This window comes from Panthera tigris, chromosome A3 (assembly GCF_018350195.1).
Source record: "Panthera tigris isolate Pti1 chromosome A3, P.tigris_Pti1_mat1.1, whole genome shotgun sequence".
Classification (NCBI taxonomy): Eukaryota; Metazoa; Chordata; class Mammalia; order Carnivora; family Felidae; genus Panthera; species Panthera tigris.
The window spans coordinates 320,889-343,996 of NC_056662.1; the positions used below are offsets into that span (position 1 = coordinate 320,889).

Sequence of the window (23,108 nt, forward strand, 5' to 3'; positions counted from 1 at the left end):
CGCAAGGCACTCGTGCCCACCCCGCCATCAGGCCTGCCAGCAGCCACCCCAGCCGAGGCCCGGACCCTGACATCATGTAGGCACAAGCAGACATGGAGGGCGAGGCCATGCTGGTGCTCCCAGGATGGCTGGGCACCACAGCAGCGGCATCCAGGACCTGCCCAACTCTCTGGGGTCTCCTTTGGCAACAGCTACACTGCAGCCCTGCGACGCTGTTTCCTACAGACAGAATGCCATCCTCTCCTGACAACTTCCTGTTCACCCTTAAAGCCCTGTCCAGATGCCACCTCCGCTGTGGGATGCACTTCCTCGGCCTCATCCATCCCTGATCCCCCATCGTTAGCTCCTGGCTCCCCTGGGCGCCTTCTACTAGAGCACAAATGAAACTGCACCCCACTATGTGCAGGCCTGCTTGTAAATGGAGCCCACCCGAGCTGGACCCTCCCAAGACAGGGACTGTGCTTCCTCCCAGCCAGCACCTGCCATCCTTCTCACGGAGCCTGAGCTGGAAACGCTGCACAAATGAGTCTGCACGAGCGACTGAGGGAGCACAGCCCCTCTGAGGGGCGAGCCCGGCTCGCCGGGACTCACCACAGGCCGGGGTTCTTCGGGTTCTTCAGGCGAGACTTCTCCAAAATGGCCCGAGCGCGGGTCAGCTGCCCAACCTTCTCCTCCAGCCGAGAAAGCAAAAGCCATAGAGGGGTGGAGTGGGGACATTTTTTCAACTGCAGCAACAAAGAAGAGAGGGATTGGCTGGTGTCAGGGAGGGGCTGTGACAGCTGTGGCAGGCTCCTGGGCCGGGAGTCAGGGATACCTGTGTCCACAGCCACCTGCCCATTTCAGGTCTGGGTGTGGGGTTTCACGTGCACGGCAGTGCTGTGCACAAGCGTATGTTTACTACGTGGCTGTGCACACATGCATGCGTGTGGGGCGCACACACGGCCGCCTGTACGTTAACTGTGCTATAACCCGCACTTGACTGAATGTGGTGCACACAGCTCTGTAGAAGGAAAAACACGGGTCTGAGTGAAGGGACCAGGGTCTGGCCCTGCCAGCACGCTACCAGCTGGGGCCCAAGTGAGTCACTGCCCGCTGGGCCTCCAATTCCTGAGCAAGGCGAGGCGTAAGGACACCCTGAGGCCAGGCGTCCAGTCTACAAGAGTCAGCTCGTAGCTGCGGCCAGGGGCACCGGCTCACCCCCTGGCTGTAGGCTTCCCGAGCCTTCTCCACCAACTCCTCCTGCTCCTCGATCTGCCCCTTCATCATCCACAGCTTAGGGAAGTCCTCATAGTGCTTCAGGGCCTCCTCACACAGCTCCTGGGCAGCCACGATGTTCCCCAGCACCCACTCCAGCTTCACAGACTTCATGAACACCTGCAAGACAACCAGACACGCTGTTAAGCAGCCCCTGCTCCCGCCCTGACCACCTGTCTGGACGGCACGGCGACGTCTAGCACTGTGCCCTGGAAGGACGGCGCCTTCACAATACACGCTTTGCACTACGGCTCCCCTTATATGCCACTCATCCTGCTGTGTTTTATGGACCTCTGTAAGCTGTTTCACATCCTTTGGAACAAGGTGGGCGTCGAAAACCGCAAATACGGGGCGCCTGGGTGGCTTAGTCGGTTGAGCATCCGACTTTGACTCAGGTCATGATCTCACAGCTCATGGGTTCGAGCCCCGCGTTGGGCTCTGTGCTGACAGCTCGGAGCCTGGAGCCCGCTTCCGATTCTGTGCCTCCCTCTCTGTCCCAACCCACTCGCGTTCTGTCTCGGTCTCTCTCAAAAATAAATGAACATTAAAAACACAAATACACCTCGCAGTCAAGTATGAACCAATAAGCCAAGAGTACCACAGCTTTAGGTGGTACCTCGCACCCTCCGGACACCACAGGCCCCAGGGACCCAGTATGGCCCCAACGCCCCGCTCACCCGGGCGGTGGGTGCGCTGCTCCGCGCCTTGGCCAGTAGCCGCCGGGCACGCTCGTACTCATTGTTCTCGGATTCCAGCTTCACAGCAGCCAGCCAGATCTCCTCGCTGTTGGGGTTGGCCTGGAGGGAGAGATGGGATCAGAACAAAGTGGCCAGGGCTAGATTATACTTAATCAAGAGCAGCTAGCCTGGGCACCAGGCCGGGCCTCACTCTGCTGCAGGGCAGTCTGATTCCAGAGCTAACAGATGACAGAGCAGGGTCCGGCCCAAGAGTGCTGACCCACCTGAAAACAAGCCAGCCCATTTTCTAGGCACTCAGGCAACACCACCAGCAGCTGGAGAGCCGTCTTCTCCAGGACCCACCCTGAGCTGCAGCCAGGGGCACCGGCTCACCTCCCGGTTGCAGGCTTCCCTGAGTGGCCTCTCAAAGCCGGAACGGCTCGCTCACGTTCTACCCATGTGGATCTGCCATACCCAACCCTGTTCCCAAGCCTGGTGACAAGGGCCTGGCCATCTCGGTGTGTCTGTGTGAGCAGGAAAGAATGATGCCCAGGGCATCGCTGATGGCGTGGAAGGCTCCCAAGGGCTAGGACTGGGCCACGTACCAGCCAGAATCCAGCAGACACACGGGTGCTACACTCGCGGCCTTCTGAAAGCACACTCGCCTGGCTGCATCACAGACCTCATCAACAGCCCCAGAGTGACCAGCAGGGAAAGGAGAGGGCACCTGGAGGGTGGTGCTGGGGACTGGCAGCAGTGCCCAGGCAGATGGCGGGAGAATGCTGTGATGGCTCAGACAGAAGGAGCGTCCTGAACATGTGACTGTCCTCCAACGGACAGGAAAAAGCAAAAGGCCAGATACCAGCCAGGCTCCTCTCATGGCATTTACTCAGGGAAGGACAAACTTAATTACGCTAGTCAGGGTTACAACACACTGATGTTTACACAGCACTCGACAGTTTATAAACATGGCTGCTACGAGCACTGAATAACATGAGAAGTGTTGAATCGCTGTACTGCACACTTCCCAAAACTAACATAACACCGTGGGGGGGGCACCTGGGGGGCTCAGTTGGTTACGTGTCCGACTTTGGTTCAGGTCATGGTCTCGCGGTTTGTGGGTCTGAGCCCCACGTTGGGCTCTGTGCTGACAGCTCGGAGCCTGGAGCCTGCTTTGGATCCTGTGTCTCCCCCTCTCTCTGCCCCTCCTACGCTAATGCTCTGTCTCTCTCTGTCTCTCAATAATAAATAAACATTTTAAAAAACCAAAAAACCAAAAACCAAAAACACCGTGGGTTAGCTCTGCTGGAACGAAAGTTAAAACACATTAAGCATGCTAACTGCTAACCCCACGCCGCCCGGGTCATGACACCAGCCCAAAGAAGCCTGGCTAGGTGTAGCCGTCTGAATGTAATCCCAACCACCTAAGGGCCCAGCAGCACCAGGAGGCCCACGAGTGGCCTCTGTGCGCATCCTGTGTTCAGAGTACAGGGACGGAACAATCCAATTCTCACATGTGCTCTCCTGTGAGAAATGGCTGTATCTGGCTACTGCTCCACTCACCTGGGGAATGTCGCCTGCTTGTCCCGTGCTCTGTGTTCTGCAATATTTGGCCCATGGTTACACTGAATGGCCATGACCAAGAGGCAGGTCTGCCAGCTGGCCATTCTCCTACTCTTGGGCCCCCTCAGGACCCCAGCTGCCCGTAGAGCAGCCGAGTCTGGTGCGTCAGGACCAACTCACTTCTCCTCTCTTAGGTCAGCTCCCGTCGATGAGCAGGGGGAGGGCTCAAGGGCACATGCACGCTGCAGCCCTCGGGCCTCGACAGGCACTGAGGTGGGGGTTCAAGTGCACACGCCCCCTGGCAGCCCAGCGGACCCCTCAACCCACCTGGAAGGCCAGAGCCAGGATGCTCCTTGCCGCAGGCACATCCCCCGCCAGCCACTTGGACTTGGCGCCCATAAGCCACAGCACCTCCGCTTTGGGGCAATGGGCCACAGCCCTCTGCAGGAGTGCCTCCAAGGACTCCCTGAAAGACAGAGGGCCACAGTCACCACCAGAGCATGCAGGGTGCTCACAGCATCAGCCTGGGTGCTGAAAAGACAGTTACTGCTCCAAAGTTCGGTGCTATAAATGATTTACCAAATTTTACGATGGGGAGAGTGTGGGGAAATCTTTTCTCTTCATAAAGGTTCTAAAATCAACTACCGAGGAGGGTGCTACAAAGCATGCATTGTTAAACAGCTAAGCCTGATGGAGGAACTTCTCAAGGGACCCTTTCATAGCCATGGGTCCTGAGGGGAGTGACAACTTCACAGTCTGGGTGACAGGAGAGCTCTTTTCATCTTTAACCACAGATCTGCTGATAAAGATTATGACCCAGAATCTGTTCTCTGGCATCCAAAGAAACGGTCTTATTGGAAGAAACTTATTTTGGCCACTACCGAGCAAGAATACCGCCAGCCTGGGTATCAGGCGGGAAGCCCCCAACCCTCAGGCGGCCACCACCCCTGTTGCACCGCCTGGCACACAAGCTCTCTGGGCCTCGGCAGCAAGACGAAGGACTCACTCTGTGTGGAGAGAAGCCCAAGAGAGTCTGCAGCATGCTTCCCAGATGACACCAGAGCCAGGACCCCAGACCCTGAGCCCCTCGTGCCATTCCATGCCACGAGTCAGCCGGACAGGAAGGGTGCCAGAGCCGGGGAGGGGGCTGCCCCACGCCCAGGGCCCAAGAGGAGCAGTGCCAGTGAGGCACGTCCACAGACCACACCCAGCAGGAGAGGCCCTGCTCCGGACTTGGGACTGTCACGGGTGAACTTGTACAGGGTGAGCCGGCACGGTCATCTCAAAGCAGCCTCAGATGAGTCCACTCCAAAACACTAAACCAGATGGTGAGAGTGGGGAGGAGACAAAAGCCTCAGCAACACACATGGGAAGACACCCTGACCAGACTGAGATTCAACAATGCCGGGAAAGGAAAGAGAAAGGGGCTGGATGCTCCCAGCAAAAGCCCTGTGGAATGAGCAAGGCCTGTCCCCCCGCCCCAGCACGGGAAGGAGCAGCAGAGAGCCTGGGTGGAGAGTGCACAACATGAGGCTGCTACCCTGGAGAGGCACCCCTTGAACACCCGAAATTGCAACACCTAATTCAATCAGCAGTTACAGCCAATAAGGCAGACCCAAAAGGTTTTTTCAATTAAAGAATACAATTAGAGAAAATTGTCAAGGACCTCCTCAGAGCACAAAAACTAGCCGAAACCCAAAGTCAGCAGAGCTTAAATGAAAACCATGCCTGCCTGGGCCCAGATGCCGCACCGCCCACACTGCTAAATCCAGTGCTGGCACAGACGTGGAGCTTTAGAGCCCTGCCTCGCCCCAGGCACCCTTGGGCCACCAGGCGTCTGCCAACGCAGCTGTAGGCACTTCTGCAGAAATGCCCTCAGCGTCTCAGTTTCTCAACTATAAAAGAGTGATAATCCTATCTGGTACAGAAGGAGCCATAAAGACAGATCTCAAAGTCTCAAGTGCAGTAGAAGATTCTGTCCCTCATTGCAGAGGACTGGATCTCAAGTAGAGGTCCTTGCCCACCTATGGGGAGGGGAGGTTTCAACTCAGCTCTGCCCAACCTGGAGTCAGAAGGCCAATGGGCACACGGAGTGGAGAGCGCCACCAGGCACCCGGGGCCCAAGCACATACCTGGTGCCATGGTTCTTCTCGAAGTACGCGGCTCTCAGCCACACACTCTTCTTGCTGGGGAACACTTGCAGGGCGTAGGCATAGATAGCTCGCGCACACTCCAGGGCATTGTGGGCCACACACTAGAGCAGAAAGATAAGGGTGAGAGTGGGCAGCCCAGCCCTGGCCTCAGAGCAGGAGGCACGACGGCCCGTCTGCTCAGAACCACACCGTGGGAAACACGCCCCGGGAGAGCGAAACCCCCGGAGGATGGGGAGTGAAACACACGGGGCCCGGCATGGGGCTGTCTGCCAGCCCGCATACACAGCAGGAGCTGGTGCAGGGGAACAGCAGCCGCCAGCCGCAGGGGAGAGCTGACCACACACCACACACGCTGGTTCCTCTCTGAACTCGGGGTTAAGTGTATGTTCTCCCTTATAAAAGCCATGCTCGTTAGAAACCTGTAAAACACAGAGGAGCACAAAGAGAAAGAAAGCATCTATCCACCTGAATGGCTGTGAACGGGTGTGGGCTCTGATGCGGGGAACAGAAAAACTCTGGCATCTGAGACCGCGGCGATGGCCGCACAACACCATGAGTGTGCTAGACACCATGGAATCACACGCTTCCAAGTGGCAAGAAAGGCAAGCTTTATGATATGTGTATTTTACCACAATAAAAAATGTAGCTTACGGGGCACCTGGGTGGCTCAGTTGGTTAAGCATCCGACTCTTGAGTTTGGCTCAGATCATGATCTCACAGGTTCGTGAGATCGAGTCCCATGTTCAGGCTCCACACTCACAGTGTGAAGCCCGCTTGGGGTTCTCTCTCTCCACCCCTCCCTCACAGACAGAGAACACTGTCTCTCAAAGAGAAATAAACTTGAAAGAAAGAAAGAAAGAAAGAAAGAAAGAAAGAAAGAAAGAAAGAAAGAAAGAAAGAAAGAAAGAAAGAAAGAAAAAAAAGAAAGAGAAACAGTTTTCCTTTTTTTTTTTTTAAATGTTTTATTTATTTTTGAGAGAGAGAGAGAGGGGGAGAGAGAAAGCTAGGGAGGGGCACAGAGAGAGGGAGACACAGAATCTGAAGCAGGCTCCAGGCTCTGAGCTGTCAGCACAGAGCCTGACGCGGGACTTGAACTCACGAATCGTGAGATCATGACCTGAGCCAAAGTTAGACGCTGAACTGACTGAGCCACCCAGGTGCCCTAGCTTTCCTTTAAAAAAAAAAAAAAAAAAAAATGCAGCTTAAAAAAGAGAAAGGAAGAACCCATCCACTCAAACAGAACTTCCATAAACACTTGCTGCTACTTTCTCTGGATGTTTTTTTTTCCTTATTGAAGAATGACTTTAGGGGGGCCTGGGTGGCTCAGTCAGTTAGGCATCCGACTTCGGCTCAGGTCATGATCTCATGGTTCGTGGGTTTGAGCCCCGCGTCAGGCTCTGTGCTGACAGCTTGGAGCCTGGAGCCTGCTTTGGAATCTGTGTCTCCCTCTCTCTCTGCCCCTTCCCCACTCATGCTCTGTCTCTCTCTCTCTCTCTCTCTCGCTCTCAAACATAAATAAGCATTGAAAAAAAAAAAAAAGACAGAAAGAATGACTTTATTCGCTGGTTGGAATCAAGCAACACAAGAAAGCCAGTCGCTCTGTGGAAGCCATCTCTTGAGAAGGTCACGAGCCAGGGACGCTCACTGGAACGGGCTAACCCAGGGGAAAGGTCAGTGCCCCCCATACTCAACACCAGATGCTCGCGGACCACCTGAGAAACGAGCCGCCCTAAACACTCTGCACACGCAGGAAGCGTTCTCATACCAAGAAAGGGTTTTGTATTCTGAGGTAAGTGAAAAGCCACTAGGAACTGTGTCGGAAACAAAAGTTTTGCAGCAACGATCATCAAAATGTCACGGGTGGAACCAGCCAGGCACCTCACAGAGCCAGCCAAGGCCACTTCCCAGACTGACAGCTGCATTCTCCAAGAGAACGGCTATAAGCCTCCTGTTGCACAAAGACCACCATGTGGAAATGGGTGTGGAGTTAAAAAACAGGGATGCAGCTTCGACCTCCTTGTTCAGACTGGGTTCCTTCTTGGTCACGTGGCCTCAATCTGACTCAAGCACCACAGAAACCAAGAAGGGCCCCGCCTCGGGCGTGTCCTGACCAGTAGTGACTGAAAAAGTGACAGAAGATGTCAAGTGAGGATTAGACCCCATACAAACTGGTCTGTACTCTTTGTGACTTTTGACCAAGGTCCTGGAGGCCGGTTACAAAGACTTTCGGGCATCCGTGGCCGCACTGGATCAAGTGACAGCCCACCAGGGGTCTCAGGTGTGGGTGAGCCAGGCAGGGCCCCGTGGGGTGGGAGTATTACGAAAACACTTCACTCTTCTCAGCACAGAGACTTGAGCTCTTACTCCATAATTGCACAGCTTTGTGAAAGACAGCCGTGTTGTTCTACTACACGTGCAAGAGACAATAAAAAAGAAAAAGAAAATCTGAAATGGTTCGTGGGCTTCTGCTCCCACAATCTGTCATCCATAGGGCAAGGTCTATCCCCCCTCCACTCCTCCCCTCGCCAGGCCTCCTATGCTGTCAAAGCAATAAGGAAAATAAAATGAAGTGAAGTGTTTAACTCCATATGCAGAATAAAAAGGGGCTCGACAACAAAAAACTAGGATTCTTTGGCATATTTGGGAATTTCCTTTCGATACAGACACTGAGCATATTTGTTACTCTTTATACTTCTTTGTGTCTTAAATGTTACATAATGAAAAGCTTTTAACAACCATCACGGTTGGCCTGTGTCTCGACTCGCCTAAAGAACCAAGGTATATTCGGTGTGCACTAGACCATCGGCAGGCCACAGGCCCCTGGAAGTGCATGGCATGGCCAGCACCTGTGCCCTGGGTCATAGCACATGTGGCGCTCCAGAGGTTATGTGAGCTCCACACCGGTGATGCCATCAGGGGCTATAATCTCCCAGAATGGAGTAGGGATCCTTGGCCTCTCCTAACAGAAAGAAACAAATACCCACGTGAATAAGGGAAAGGTCATTACTGTAGAATTCCAACTAATAAACTCTAATAAAATACAGAAGAAACGGTGTTGAGAAAAGCACTATTTGGCACCTGGGGGGCTTAGTCAGTTAGGTGTCCGACTTCGGCTCAGGTCATGATCTCACAGTTCGTGAGTTCGAGCCCCACGTTGGGCTCTGTGAGGACACTTCAGAGCCTGGAGCCTGCTTTGAATTCTGTCTCCTGGTCTCTCTGCCACTCTCCCATTCATGCTCTGACTCTCTCTCTCAAAAATAGAAAAGAAGGAAGGAAGGAAGGAAGGAAGGAAGGAAGGAAGGAAGGAAGGAAGGAAGGAAGGAAGGAAGAAAGGCAGGCAGGCACTATTTGGCAAATACCATAGTAACTGATACAGGACAAAAACATCATGAATGGGCCTGCAAACTAGTAGGTCAAAGTTTGGCAAGAAACAGGATGTTTAATCTCAGAGTGCCTCCCCACAAGGCACTTATTAATTAGAAAGGAGAAAAAGAGTAACCTTCCAGTGGAGAAGCCTGATGGATGCCACTTGAGCTGCTCAGAGTTGAACGGGCACAGGCACCTACCAACACAACCTGCCAGGACACAACATCCCACAAAGATGCAGAACCCCAACCCCAATGTGGGGGCACATCATGAAGACCCAAATCAGGGGGCCACAAAGTCAATCAGGGGGCCAGAAGTCAGACTCCTGAAAAACGACGACAGACCAAAGCCCTCTCTAGACTATCAGGGCCACGGAAACCTGAGGCTGTGACCGGGGGCGGCCGCTGCACCAGAACCAGCTGTGTTTTTCCTTCCTGTGAAAGGGACACTTAGGGAGGCAACTGGTGGAATCTGGCCTGCAAATTACATAATGGCACTGTGTCAACATTATTTCCTCATTTTGATAGCTATGTTGTGACTGTGTAAGAAAACATCGTCTTTTAAAGAAACGCTGCAGTACTTGGAGGAAAGGGGCCGTGACCTCTGCAATTTACTCGCAAATATTCAGAAGAAACAGTAAGGGGTGTGTGTGCATGTGTGTGCACGTGTGAGTGGAATGGGAAAGGCAAATGTGGTGAAACGGTCAAATTCGGAGGAATCTGGGTGAAGGGCATATAAGAAGCTTTCATACAGTTTGCAACATCTGTAAATCTAAAATTATTTCAAAATAAGCTAAAAAAAAAAAAAAAAAAAAAAGAGAGCCACCTTTAAGGCACTGAATACCTAAAATACATACTGATTTTTTGACCCCCATTCTCTCTTCTCTGGAAGCCTATTCCAAGGAAATAATTTCAAAGTAGGCAAAAGCTTCGTATACAAAATGCCTTCTGAAGTGCAAGTTATAAAAGAACCCAGGGGGTAGATGTGGGGAGGTAAAAAACAGCTGAGAGAGCTCTGTAGGCTCCCACTCTGCTGGCTCCTGGTCCACAGCACATAGTCAGCCCACACAGAGCACAGAGCACTGCAGATCAGGAGGTCTGCAAGGAGTGGCTCTCCAGGTAAACCTGGGTGAGGAGAAATCTGTACTCCTGACAGCTACAACTATGTTTAAGAAAGTCAGCAGATCAGGGGCCCCTGGGTGGCTCTGACTCTTGAAAATCTTGACCTCGGCTCAGGTCATGATCTTGCAAGTTTGTGGGTTCGAGCCCCACGTCGGGCTCTGTGATGACAGCATGGAGCCTGCCTGGGATTCTCTCTCCTCTCTCTCTGACCCTCCAGCTCACGCACGCTCTCTCTCAAAATAAATAATACATTTTAAAAAATCAGCAGATCAAGAAGACTTTCACATCTGCAGCTAGTTCCCCACAGGTGCTTCAGGCCCACGTAGCCGGACTTACACTGTCAGCATCTTCCATCCAGGTGTGCTTCCGATCTTCCTCCTCGATCCCAATGCCAATCACGGCACGCATGACGGCCTGGCAGGTGGCCACACTCCCAGCCTTGTCACACTCCTCAGCATCCTGCAAGAGGGACACAAAACTATAGTCCAGAGCTGCAGGTGCCTGACAGGGGCACGCTACGCCCACATGAAGAGGACGGACAGCCCCTGCACCGCAGGTCGGTGCACACACAAGGCGCCGATGCCCATCGAGCCCTCCTGCAGCCCACCCGGCGAGGTAACCCTCCTTTCCACCCAGCAGATGAATGCTTGACAAATACCTAAGGACTTAACAAGGCTGCATCTATGCACTCCCAAGCACTGCACAAGCAGCTCTGTGTGCACAGCACTGTGGGAGGCAGCTCAGTGGCCACACGAGGCTCTGCGTGGAACACACTTCCAAAGTAGTAAGAACCAAGACAAGCTCACAAACATTTGCATCTGTTGGTCTAGAACTCAGGATTCAAAATGGACAAAAGGAAGAAACACTCTAACTGGATCCCAGGGCCTTGCAGGCCACAGCAAGAGCTCTGGGTTTTACTGCTGTGGGGCAGGCAGACACCAGAGGTTTTTTAAACTAGAGGAGGAGTCCCATAATCAGTCTCATTTTAAAAGGACAGCCCTAACCACTGTGTGGACCATTAGCAGGGAAACACAACAGGACACACTGCCATGTCTGGGGGAAGCTGCGGTCTGGCCAAGGACTGCCACAACTAGGTGACAAGGTGCACCCGGACCAGGGACAGACGGCAAGACAGGCCACCCGGACCAGGGACAGACGGCAAGGCAGGCCACCCGGACCAGGGAGAGATGGGAAGGTAGGCTCAAACTGCTTGCCAGACGAGAGATATTAGAAAAAGGAGTCAGCAGTGACTCACGAGGCATAAATGGTGGTGCTTCATACTGAGGTGAGCAAGGCTGAGGACTAGCACATTTTGTGGGCAAACCAGGAGATGCATCCTGGACACATCAGGCCCTGGTACTGTCCCATGTCACTGGGGGACGCAGGGCAGCAGGGGTGCAATCCAGGATGTGGGGAGCACCCAGAGCAGAGTCCACATTTGGGGGTTCCTGTCCTGTAAGTGCCATTCTTGCTTGGCAATGTGGTGAGACGAGACCCTCACAGAAGCACAGACAAGTCTCAGAAAGGGGCTGAGGGCCAAACCACCAAGCGATTTAGAAGAGAGGAGAGGGGCACCTGGGTGGCTCAGTCGGTTAAGCGGCCGACTTCGGCTTAGGTCATGATCTCGCGGTCCGTGAGTTCGGGCCCCGCGTCGGGCTCTGTGCTGACAGCTCAGAGCCTGGAGCCTGTTTCCGATTCTGTGTCTCCCTCTCGCTGACCCTCCCCTGTTCATGCTCTGTCTCTCTCTGTCTCAAAAATAAATAAAACGTTAAAAAAAAAATTTTTTTTTTAATAAAAAAAAAATAGAGGAGAGAAGGAGAACCAGCAAAGGAGGGGAAATGGCAGCAGCAGGACGAAAGGAAAAGCATGTGAGTACATGCAGACACGGTTCGAGGGCATGGCTGGTGGAGCCAGGCCTGTCGCAGAGGCTCCTGAGGTGTCCAGCAGGGCCCGGGGTCAGGGCTGGGACTGGGTTCCACAAAGAACGGGAAGTAGGAAGTAAGAAGGCAAGGAGAAAACCCGTTCGGCAGAGTCTGGTGCTCAGTAAATGGTGACTTTGCTCAGAGGGCAAAACCCCTCAGCCGTAGCACTCTTTGCAGGATACCACAAAGACATGTTTTATATGCTAGCCTTAAAAAGACCAGGCAAGACTCGTGTGCTTTCAGATCCCTTCAGATCCCTTCATCACATTCAAATAGAAGCAAATAGCAGCAAAACACAAATTTTGAGGAAAGCTTATTTTTTAATTTTAAATGTTTACTTATTTTTGAGAGAGAAAAAGCATGAGCAGGGGAGGGGCAGAGGGGTGGACGGGAGAGAGAGGACCCCAAGCAGGCTCCAAGCTGCCAGCACAGAGCCCAACACGGGGCTCGAACACACAAACTGTGAGATCATGACCTGAGCTGAAATCAAGAGTCTGATGCTTAACCGACTGAGCCACCCAGGTGCCCCAAATTTTGAGGAAAATTTTAAAAACTTCTAGCTCGTGCTGTGTATTTCTATGCACAAAGCCAGTGTCTTAATGGAGGGTTTACAGGAAGCTGGTCTGAGAACCAGCAAGGAGACAGGACACCTACCACCCCCCTCCTGCAGTAACCCTTCCTGACAAGATGGAAACACAGGCTGGCAGAAGAAACGGGACTCACTGTGGCCAAGCCAGTGTGCCCCAAAAGGGGGGCTAGGAATGGTAATTGACGTGCGTGGGCATTTCCGGGGGCACAGGGCGCTCGCCTCCACTCTGTGCAAAACGGGGCTCCAGGGAGACCGAGAAGGCAGAGAGCTGGAGCAGGTAAGGCCTGCCAGGTGCACAGTCAGCCTCCAAAAAGCCCTCAGAGAACCAGAGAAGCTGCTGACTGAGCCGGAGCCCCCCTGCCCCCGCTCCTGAGACAACGAGAAATCCAGACAACACCTGTGAAGCAGCCGTTGTCAAGACACTGGACACGGGTAACAAAGGGCTGTGAGGACTGAGACGCAGAAGCAGTCAAGGGGAGCCCCATGTTAGCCCAGCTCATCGCCTGGAGAGTTCCAGGCCGCAGAAAAGGGAGGGGGACCCAGGTGGGAATGCTGGAGGAGGCGGTGCTGAGCCCTAGAAGATGAAGAAGCATACAGTACACAGGATCAAGCACAAGAGAAGAAAAGTGCAGTGGAGAGACAACCCTGGCGATGTGCTCTGCAGAGAGCCACCTGGGGGTCTTCACTGAGCACCAAACAAAGCATGAGTGTTTGAAAAGAACCATCCACAATGGTTCGAGCACTCCTCAGAGCTCACATGGGGCCAGGAACAGTGCCTCTTTCCATGGCCAGACTGGAAACCCCCAAGAGACACAGGTCACTGGGCACAGTGCACAGAGAGGTCTCACCTCCACAGGGGGATTAGCCCTGAACTGTCCCAAACCCACTACTGCTGGGGTCCAACCTAGCAAAGCACTGAAGCAAGGTCCAAAGGACCAAAGCACCAGCTGGTCCCGTAGGAAAGCCTAGAGGATGTGCAGGAATGCAAAACTGCCCAGCACCCAGCAAGGGAAATTCACGGTATCTGGCAACAAGTTGAACATTACCAGCCATGCAAAGAAATAAGAATATGCAACTTGTAATGAGAGGATTAACAAATCTATCAAAATTAATCCCAGATGGACAAAGACATCAGAGTTAGGAGACAAGGGCACTAAAACAATCGTTATATTGAGTCTGTGTGTCCAAAATAGCAGCACAAGGGTGTCTGGGTGGCTCTGTCGGTTGACCATCCAACTCTTGATTTCAGGTCAGATCATGATCAAGCCCTGCACTGGGCTCTGCACTGAATGTGGAGCCTGCTTGGGATTCTCTCTCTCCCTCTCTGCCCCTCCTCCACTCGTATATACACTCTCTCTTAAAAAAAAAAACCGGTTGTACAGATGTGAAAGACATTTTTTAAAAGACCAAAATTAAATTCACAGAAATGAAAACTACAAGATCTGAAGTGGAAAATCCCCTAGATGAGATAAACAGCAGATCAGATGTTACAGAACAAACTTTGAGGACAAAGCCATACAAGTGATCCAAAAAGAAATGGAAAGAAAAGAAGAAAAGCTCTTTAAAATATAACTAAGGCACCAATGAGCTACAGAGCTAACACCACACTCCACAGGAAAACCTAGATACTTCCCCCTAAGATCAGGAGGAAGACAAAGATGTTGGTTCTCCCCACTTCTAGTCAACATTTCACTAGAGGTTCTAATCAGGGCAATTAGACAAGAAGTAAAAGGTATCCAGAAGGGGGAAGAAAAAAGAAGTAAAATCGTATAAGCAGATGGCATGATCTAGCATACCGAAAACCCTACAGAACCCATTAAATCTATTACAATTTAATAAATGATTTCAGCAAGGTCACACAAGCTCAATATTCAGAAGTCTACTGTATTTCTATACACAAATAATGAACCACCTGAAAATGACACGAAAATTCCACTTACAATAGCATCAAAAATAACAACATATTTGGAATAAAACGAAAGAAGTGCAATACTAGTACACTGACATTGCTGAAAAAGCTGAAGACCTAAATAAATGGAAAGACAGCCCATGTTCATGGGTCAGAAGACTTAATACTGTCAGGATGCCAACAGTCCCCAAGGCAATCTGCAGGTCCCATGACATCCCTATCAAAATCCCAGCTGGTCCAAGTTTCTTTTATTTTTAAAAAAAATTTTTTTTAATGTTTTTATTTATTTTTGAGAGAGAGAGAGAGACAGAGCATGAGCAGGGGAGGGGCAGAGAGAGAGGGAGACTCAGAATCCGAAGCAGGCTCCAGGCTCCGAGCTGTCAGCACAGAGCCCGACACGGGGCTCTAACTCACGGACTGCGAGATCATGATCTGAGCTAAAGTCAGACGCTTAACCGACTGAGCCACCCAGGCGCCCCCCAAGTTTCTCTTTTGCAGGAACTGACAAGCTGATCCTAAAATTCATATGGAAACACAAAGAATCAAGCACACCTAAAAGAATCTTGTAGACGACAAAGGTCACTTCCTGATTTCAAAGCTTTCTACAAAGCTACAGCCATCCGAATACCACAGTGCTAGCATAAAGACATACAGTCCAAGGACTAGGACTGAGTTCAGAAATAAACTCTTACACCGATGACAACTGGCCATGCACGTGGAGAATGAAGTTAAAGCCTTCCCTCACACCACACCCAAAAACGAACTCAAATGGATCATAAATATAAACGTAAGAGCTACAACAGGGGCACCTGGATGGCTCAGTCGGTTAAGCATCCGACTTCAGCTTAGGTCACAGCTTCTAAGTTTGAGCCCCACATCAGGCTCTGTGAGGAGAGTTCAGAGCCTGGAGTCTGCTTCAGATTCTGGGTCTCCCTCTCTCTCTGTCCCTCCCCCTCCCCCGCTCACGTGCGCGCGCACGCTCTCTCAAAAATAAATAAACGTTAAAAAAAATTTAAGTCATTAATTGTTTTAAAAAGAAAGAGAAGATAATATGTATGAAGAAACAAAGATAAAGATGACAAATGCCTTATGGGAAATAACACACAAGAGAAGACAGTAAAGTTGTACCTTGAAAGTACTGCGGAACAAGACTGTCAACCTAAATTCTATACCAAGGGAAAACAGCTTTCAAAAACAGATCAAATACAGTTTCCAGACACGTAAAAACTGGAAGAATTTACATAAGAAACTGTTACAGCCCTTCAGGCAGAAGGAAGAAGACACAAGTTGGAAACGTGGGTCTCCATGGGTCTCCACAAAGGAACGAGGCATCGAAAAGTAACAACGTGGCTAAAAACACCAAGGAAATAAAGGGGCTGAATCTCAACGGTTGAATTTTAGAGGGACATGTGAGACCTTGCAGCCAGGATTTAAAAAAAAAAAAAAAAAAAAAAAAAAAAAAAAAAAAATGCCCAAACACAGAGAGGCCACATGGCATGACACCCACACAGGGCAGAGGTACTGATCAAGAGGGGATCCCTGGGAACAGGGCAGCACGCCCCTCGAGGCCACCTCCTCAGGAGGGGAGAGGCCCCCGGGCGGACAACTGGAGCTATAAGCCGACCTGCGGCAGCAGGAACACAAGAAGGAGGCGGCGGGAGGCCTGAGGCCACCTTCCCAGCTTGTAATGCCAAGGGCAGTAGGCGAAACAAGAGGGCCGCCTGCATAGGGCCCTTGGTGGGGAGCAGATGGGGGTAAAGAAGCACTCCCCGCCCCAGGCTGACTCCGCTACAGGCAGGGCCCCCAGGAGACGGGGAGTCCTGGCCCAGAGAGCTCACGTGGTGAAAGTGGAAGGCAGGAGACGTCGCCCACCCTGGAAGCTGGGTCAGAAGATCTTCAGAGACTTCACCAGCCCCAGGCCTACCGTTCTCTTTAGATCGTATTATTTCTCCTCGAAAAGTGGTACTACTCACTAGTGTCCGTGTGCAGAAAGTTCTTCAGGGTATCCAACCCACAGGTGTCCTCAGGGTGTCAACTCTATAAAAACTAAGGAAAAGCCACACATGTCTGCTTTCCTGCCAGCGTCACGACCCTCAGTTAGCATCCACCAGCCCCTACCCTATGAGAGACTCCAACGTGTTTTTTTTTTTTAAGTTTATTTATTTATTTTGAGAGAGAGAAAAAGCACATGCAAGCGGGAGAGGGGCAAGGTGGGGGCAGAGAGAGAGAGAGAGAGAGAGAGAGAGAGAGAGAGAATCCCAAACAGGCTCCACAGTTTCACCACAGAGCCCGAGGCAGGGCTTGAACTCACGAACCATGAGATCATGACCTGAGCAGAAACCAAGAGTCAGACCTTGGTTTGACTGACTAAGCCACCCAGGCACCCCCCAACATGCATTTTTATTTTTTTTTTAATGTTTATTTATTTTTTAATTTTTTTTTTTTTTTAATGTTTATTTTTGAGACAGAGAGAGACAGAGCGTGAACGGGGGAGGGTCAGAGAGAGGGAGACACAGAATCTGAAACAGGCTTCAGGCTCTGAGCTGTCAGCACAGAGCCCGACGCGGGGCTCGAACTCACGGACCGTGAGATCATGACCTGAGCCGAAGTCGGCCGCTTAACCGACTGAGCCACCCAGGCGCCCCAATGTTTATTTATTTTTGAAAGAGAGAGAAAGCAGGGGAGGGGCAGAGAGAGAGGGGTTCAGAGGATCCGATACAGGCTCTAAGCTGTCAGCACAGAGCCCGACGCGGGGCTCGAACTCACAAACCATGAGATCATGACCTGAGCCACCTAGACGCCCCCCAACGTACATGTTTAAAGCAGACACCGAGACACAGCTGCTTACGGAGGAGAGTCCTACCTGCTGACCTCACCTGGATCCATTGTTCGCGGTTGATCTCCACACCGTTAGCCCGCAGCGAGGTGATGGCTCGGTCAATGATCTTCTCCACCATCTGCGTGTTGCCATTGGCTTCCTCCAGCTTGGCAGCCGTGATCCAGATGTGCCGGTCTGTAGGGATGTTCTCCCGGGCCTTATTTAAGACCTTGCGGGCATTTTCGTAGGTCTCCAGCCTTGCCAGAGCAAGCCAGAGCTGTGGGGAGACAACACCAGCAAACAAGAGGACAGCATTCAGTGCAACCCGCCAGGTCAAACGTTGAGCCAACCTTAACAGGCCGCAGCACTTGCATAAACTTCTTTCTAACAGCTCTCAAGGATCCTTTAAACAGGGCCCATGAACATATACAGCAACATTTTTCACCTGATCTGATTAACCGTGCAGTTCTGCTTCTGACTTATTTAGTGACTCTGGTGAACACGAGAAGTTGACAGATTCTCAGTCAAACATTTCAAACACCAGTTAAATGTACACACTGTGCCAGACTCATTCCAGGTGTGGCACAGAAGATGAGCAGGACGCGACTGCGGACTTCACAAAGGACACCCGGGTGTTCAGCCTTCTGGGGTTCTCACATCCTGGCTGTTCATTCTGCAGCATTTCATCACCAAAGATGTGTATGGGCTCTATTTACTTTTACATAAATGAAGATTAATTTTGCTTGGAGAATTTCACAATACCCCTTAGGATAATTAAGGACATGTTGGATATCATAAAACCGACACTAAAAATCACTGCACAGAATGCTGTGAACCAGAATGTTTGAAACTAAAGAAACCCAACTAGTTTGAGGCAACGGACCTCTCATGCTGGGCTGAGAGAAAGACGCCATTAGTATTTTCTACCACCCTCCACTGTGCAGGACCCATTTACAAACTCTGAGCTGAAATAGAAGGACAGGCCCTTGCAAAAGAGTGCTCAAAACAGATTCCATTCTGCACTTCCACTAGGAGCACGAGTGACCACGGCCAGGCTGGCCATTCTGCCCAGCAGCCGCGTTACGAGGTGGCCTCGTATGATTTCACCCTGCCTTACGGCCCCAGAGATCACAGCCCCATGCTCAGCTGACGCCGCACTTGGACTCGGGCAGAGTCTGCCAGACTCACCTCCACGCTGGTGGGGCAGCACTCCACAGCTCGGCTGAGCATGATTCTAGCATCTTCAGGCTCTTCCAGTTCAACGGCCGCCTTCCACAAGCGAACCGAGTTTGGAACATGTTCAAGGGCTGAGAAAGGTCAGACAAGAAATCGGGTCACAGAAAAGCAGAAGCAGAAGCAGGATGCTTGTGTCACCAAGAGCGCTGCCACCAGCAGGGCCAAAAGATCCCTCCCTTGGTGGCCAGGATCGCGGAGCAGCCCTTTATGTGGGTCCTCTCGAGTCTGGGGCAGATACAGCCAAGCCCAGGGCAGAACATCTTCAATCACAAGCAAGACCAGGACACAGCAGACAACTGAGGGAGGCACAGGGAGCTGTGTGCCATCTCTGCTCCCACTCAGGCCTGAAAACCAACGTTAAGAACCACAAGAAGGCAATCACCCACGTGTGAAGGGCTGGCCGGGAGGGTTGCACGTGAGTGAGTGTGCAGAAACCGGGGGAAAGAAAAGAGAAGTGGCCCTGGGATACACATCTCCCCAGGCTGGTGTGCATCTGAGGGCCGGCTGGGTGTGGGCTCCTTCTTGGCCCCTGAGGAGCGCTGTGCGCTGACGCAGACAGACTGGTTCTGCAGCAGGTGGGCTCCTTTGGTGGCCCACGGCAGCCAGCATATGGAGTGACATCGGAGAAGGGGGACGGACTCCCAGAAGAGGCTACAGCTTTGTGCAGTCCAGAAACTTCCAAACCTCTGTTTAAGCAACAGAACCCTTTCTTCATACACAATTTACCAAAAAGTCCAAAACAGAAGGCAGACCAACACAGAGCCCTGCAGCGTGAGTACTAGGGGAGGGCGAGGCCAGGCCTTCCGGGAGGCCCCCCGCAGGGGTGGGCTGATGGAGAACAGCACGGCTCAGGTCACTGGCCAGGAAAGCACAGCACTTCTGAGGCAGCTCTCTGATTTCATCTGAAATCAGGGCACAGACTGGGGCCTTCTGGGGGCACCCGGATGAAGCCAGGTTTCATCACCAGCAGATGAATTGGCAGGCCTCCCTGCCAATGGAGCTGAGCCTCCCTCACCAGCAGAAGCAATTGGCAGGCCTCCTCTTCAGGGGACGTGCCGCCCCCACCCAATCCACGGGGCTGCGTACCAGCGCCACGGAGCAGGATCACAGAGGGCCATTCGGAGTTCACGGAATCCCTCCCAAGGGTGGCCTGACGATGCCCACTGCTGAGCTGAGCTCCCTCACCCGGAACCATTCCCTAGCCAGCCCCTGGATTGGGCCAACACCCTGGACCCATTCCATCGGCAACGGCAGGGACTGGTTCTCTCTGGGTTGGAAGTGCCTTCCTGACTACAGAGCCCTTCCAGCACCACACATCCACCGCGTACTCAAGAAACCGATTTCACAGAGAAAAACGTGCAGCAAAGGGCTCAGACCGCGGGATCCCTTGGCCTTACCACATCCCCATCATTTGCAGCAAAGGCCTAGCAGAACAATGGGACACTGGTGAGCATTTCGAACATGGCTGGGAGAAACACCCCGAAGCCACAGGCCTCAACATCATGGGATGCAACCGCCTACACGGGTGCTTCTCACGCAGCCAAAACGCACAGGTCCAGGAAGAAGCAGTGACATCCAAGCAGCTCCCCAGACTACAGGTCCCAACCCACTGGGAAAGCGTGGTTCCCACCTGTGGACTCTGCAGGAAGCCTCAGAGCCACAGCTCTACCACAGTGAAAGAGGAGCCCTCTGAGGCCACTGCACCAGCCCTGGCTGGAGAGGCGAACTCTCACCCCCAAGGGGAGACTGAGTGGCACTGTGTACTGCGGAAGGACCACCCGTGACCAGAGCCCAGAGAGCGCTGAGGCCTGGCTTAGGGTTTCCACTTCCAAAGTCAGTTAATGGAAGCGTGGCAGCCCAAGAAAGCCAGACCGCTGAGGACCTAGCCACTTCGGGAGTTCACAGTTCGAGTCCCCGGTCCAGGAAAGGACCCTGACCAGGTAAGGTGCTAGCAGAGGGCACAGCAGTGGAGGAAGAAAGTCCTATCCTCCAGCCAAGGGACCAGCCAGAAACACGAGGACACGCAAGTACACCCCTGCAGGCACACGTTAGCTACTTTGCCCCTGCTTCCCTTCTCCGCATTACACTGCAGATCAGTGGAAGTAAACTTCATCATTCAGTCTCTAGCATCTGGAACTTTCCAGTGGGACTGAACTCACAAGGTCGTTACCTTCCCCAAGAGATGGGTACGACGCCCAGGGCTGGTGTGTGTCCACTTTTTGGGAAGACAGTGGGAACTCCTCCACCGCTGTCTCGTCAGCAGCCCGGAGGACTAAAGCTAAAGCCAGCTGCTGCTGGCCGGTTCGGCTCTTGCCAGAGCTCTTCCCAGAGGCCAGCTACCATGTTGAGAGGCTGCAGCCAGCCGGTATACAAGGGGCAGCCCAGGTAGGAAAAGAGCAGTCCGGAATAGACATGCCCGCAAGCAGAAGATGGGATCACACAGAGGCCAACATGATCTCCAGCCGTGGCCCTGCAGGGAGGACACTCAGGTGCCATCCCTCTGCTCACAGTGACCCGACAGTGACGGCCACTGGAGGCTGCCATGATTTATGCACCAAAATATACGGTTTCAGGCTAAAATAACTCCACTTTTATGACTGTATTAATCGCAGAGTAACATAGACCTTCACGTCTATCATAGTGAGCCGAGTTGACAGGAGGCAGCCAATAGCCTAGCCTCAGGCCCACATGTTGCCCTTATACAGACAAGGACACCAGCTCAAAGGTCTAATACCTCGCTCAAGGTCACTCAGGTGTCAGACTAGCATTCCAAGTTCAAATCCTCCCAACAACGGACTAAGAGGTCAGCTGCATTCAGCTGAGACCCAGAGCTCCCATGCCAGCAACTGAGGGCTGGAGAGGTGTCCTAAGTCACTGATGGAAGTAGCTGTCACCTTGATTCTCACCAAGAGCTAACTGAAGCAGCACCCAGCTCTGCCCCAGGCATCTGAAAAAAGAATGCTGTTCTTGGAAATACTCTGAGGCCAGGGGCAGGCCAGGACCAAGAGCAGGGATTAGGGGCAGAGGCCAGCTTGGGGACTCCATGTTCTTTCTACCTTAGCACAGCTCTCTGAGAGAAGCAGAGGCAGGAGAGCCGTTGCTCTAGAGATCCAGCACAGCTCGGAAAAGCCATCAGTCAACACTGCTCTGCAGGCCCCACCTCCATGCCTGCTCCCCTCTCCAAATCTGAAGCCAGATGGAAATGAATCCAGGTAATGTGGTGGTGAAAAAGGAGTGGCCACAAAGACATTCTGACCATTCATCATGAGTTGTGGCAGGCGAGATTCAGTAGAGCTTTCCTAAATAAATAATGCTAATTACCCACAGTTTAATATGTTTGTCATTAAAGAACTAATTTTCTGGCTAAAAAAAGACAAGCTAATTTCTATAAACCAAGACAGGTGCTAACTTTCTGCTCCTGGCCTCATTTTAAAAGACTGGCTGAGGACTTAACGGGTCATAGGGCTGCAATCAGGAACCAGACCCAAGAGAGGAAAACACGCATGAACACACACAGGCACAAGGGGGACTCTGCCCGGCCTCAATCAAACACAGAGAACAAACAGTCAGAAACTGTGTGAGAACACTCGCATGGCCTGAGGTCACACACCTCTTAACATCTCATTCAAACACCCACCTTAAAAACAAGGGCTGGGAACCTCTCACCGAACACTGCCCTCAATTCTACAAAACATACCTCGTTTTCCCCACACCACCAATTCAAGTAGAGTTATGCCACTGACACAGGTTTACTCCAGACCAGCCCTCTCATGCGCATCTGCTCCGGAACAGAGACCAGAAGCAGCATCCATTTCACAGGCTGTGCAGGGAGAAACGCTGCTCTCAACGCGAGCTCTGCAACAACGACAGTTCACCACACAGGCTCCATCTGGGCAGTGACTCCTGGGTGGGGACAGCCTCCTCGCCATACAAACCATTCACTGTGACAGGAGCCGATGGCACAAGCCACCCTGCTTGAAGCACCAGGCGAGAAGACAGGTGCTATCCCGTGACCCAGCAAGGGTTTCGTGAGACGGGAAGGACCCCATTAACACACAGCTCTGCTGTTACCACCCAGTTGGTCCAGCCTTAAAACCATGACACGCTACCTGCCACAGCGTCAGGCTCCTGCCAGTGGAGAAGATGGGCACCCCAAAGCCTGCTCTGGGCTGGCCCGGCTTGCCCCCCACAGACACCGCCACATCAAGCCCTAAGAAGCAGGTTCCGAATGAGCACTGTTCCTACAGATGGGAAAACCTGGGCCACAGCGTGACTGCTTACCGTGCTCGAGGTCACACAACGGGAAAAGGCAGGTGTGGGATATAAACCCGAGTGCCTCATCCAGAGTGGAAACTACCCCCCGATCCAAGAGGCTCCAAGAGCAGAGGCAACCCAGCCCAGAAAAAGGCCTGAAAACATCACCCATTCCCTAACCGCTTCCACCAAAAGCCTGAGCAAAGCAGTGAAGAGTCTGTTCTCCGAGTGAGAACACGGGCACCA

At 52.4% G+C, this 23,108-nt stretch overlaps 1 protein-coding gene across 1 annotated transcript in view; it reads right to left on the reverse strand.

The window, feature by feature from the left end:
- PRPF6 (pre-mRNA processing factor 6) overlaps window positions 1–23,108 on the reverse strand; it is a 47,153-nt gene that overhangs the window by 4,436 nt on the left and 19,609 nt on the right. The window contains exons 10-17 of the mRNA XM_042979875.1: window positions 18,561–18,679; window positions 17,431–17,649; window positions 10,471–10,593; window positions 5,627–5,748; window positions 3,822–3,960; window positions 1,932–2,051; window positions 1,198–1,374; window positions 592–725 (exon numbers count right to left, since the gene is read on the reverse strand). Coding sequence (XP_042835809.1) covers window positions 592–725; window positions 1,198–1,374; window positions 1,932–2,051; window positions 3,822–3,960; window positions 5,627–5,748; window positions 10,471–10,593; window positions 17,431–17,649; window positions 18,561–18,679 — 1,153 coding nt within the window. The remainder of the gene's footprint in view (window positions 1–591; window positions 726–1,197; window positions 1,375–1,931; window positions 2,052–3,821; window positions 3,961–5,626; window positions 5,749–10,470; window positions 10,594–17,430; window positions 17,650–18,560; window positions 18,680–23,108) is intronic.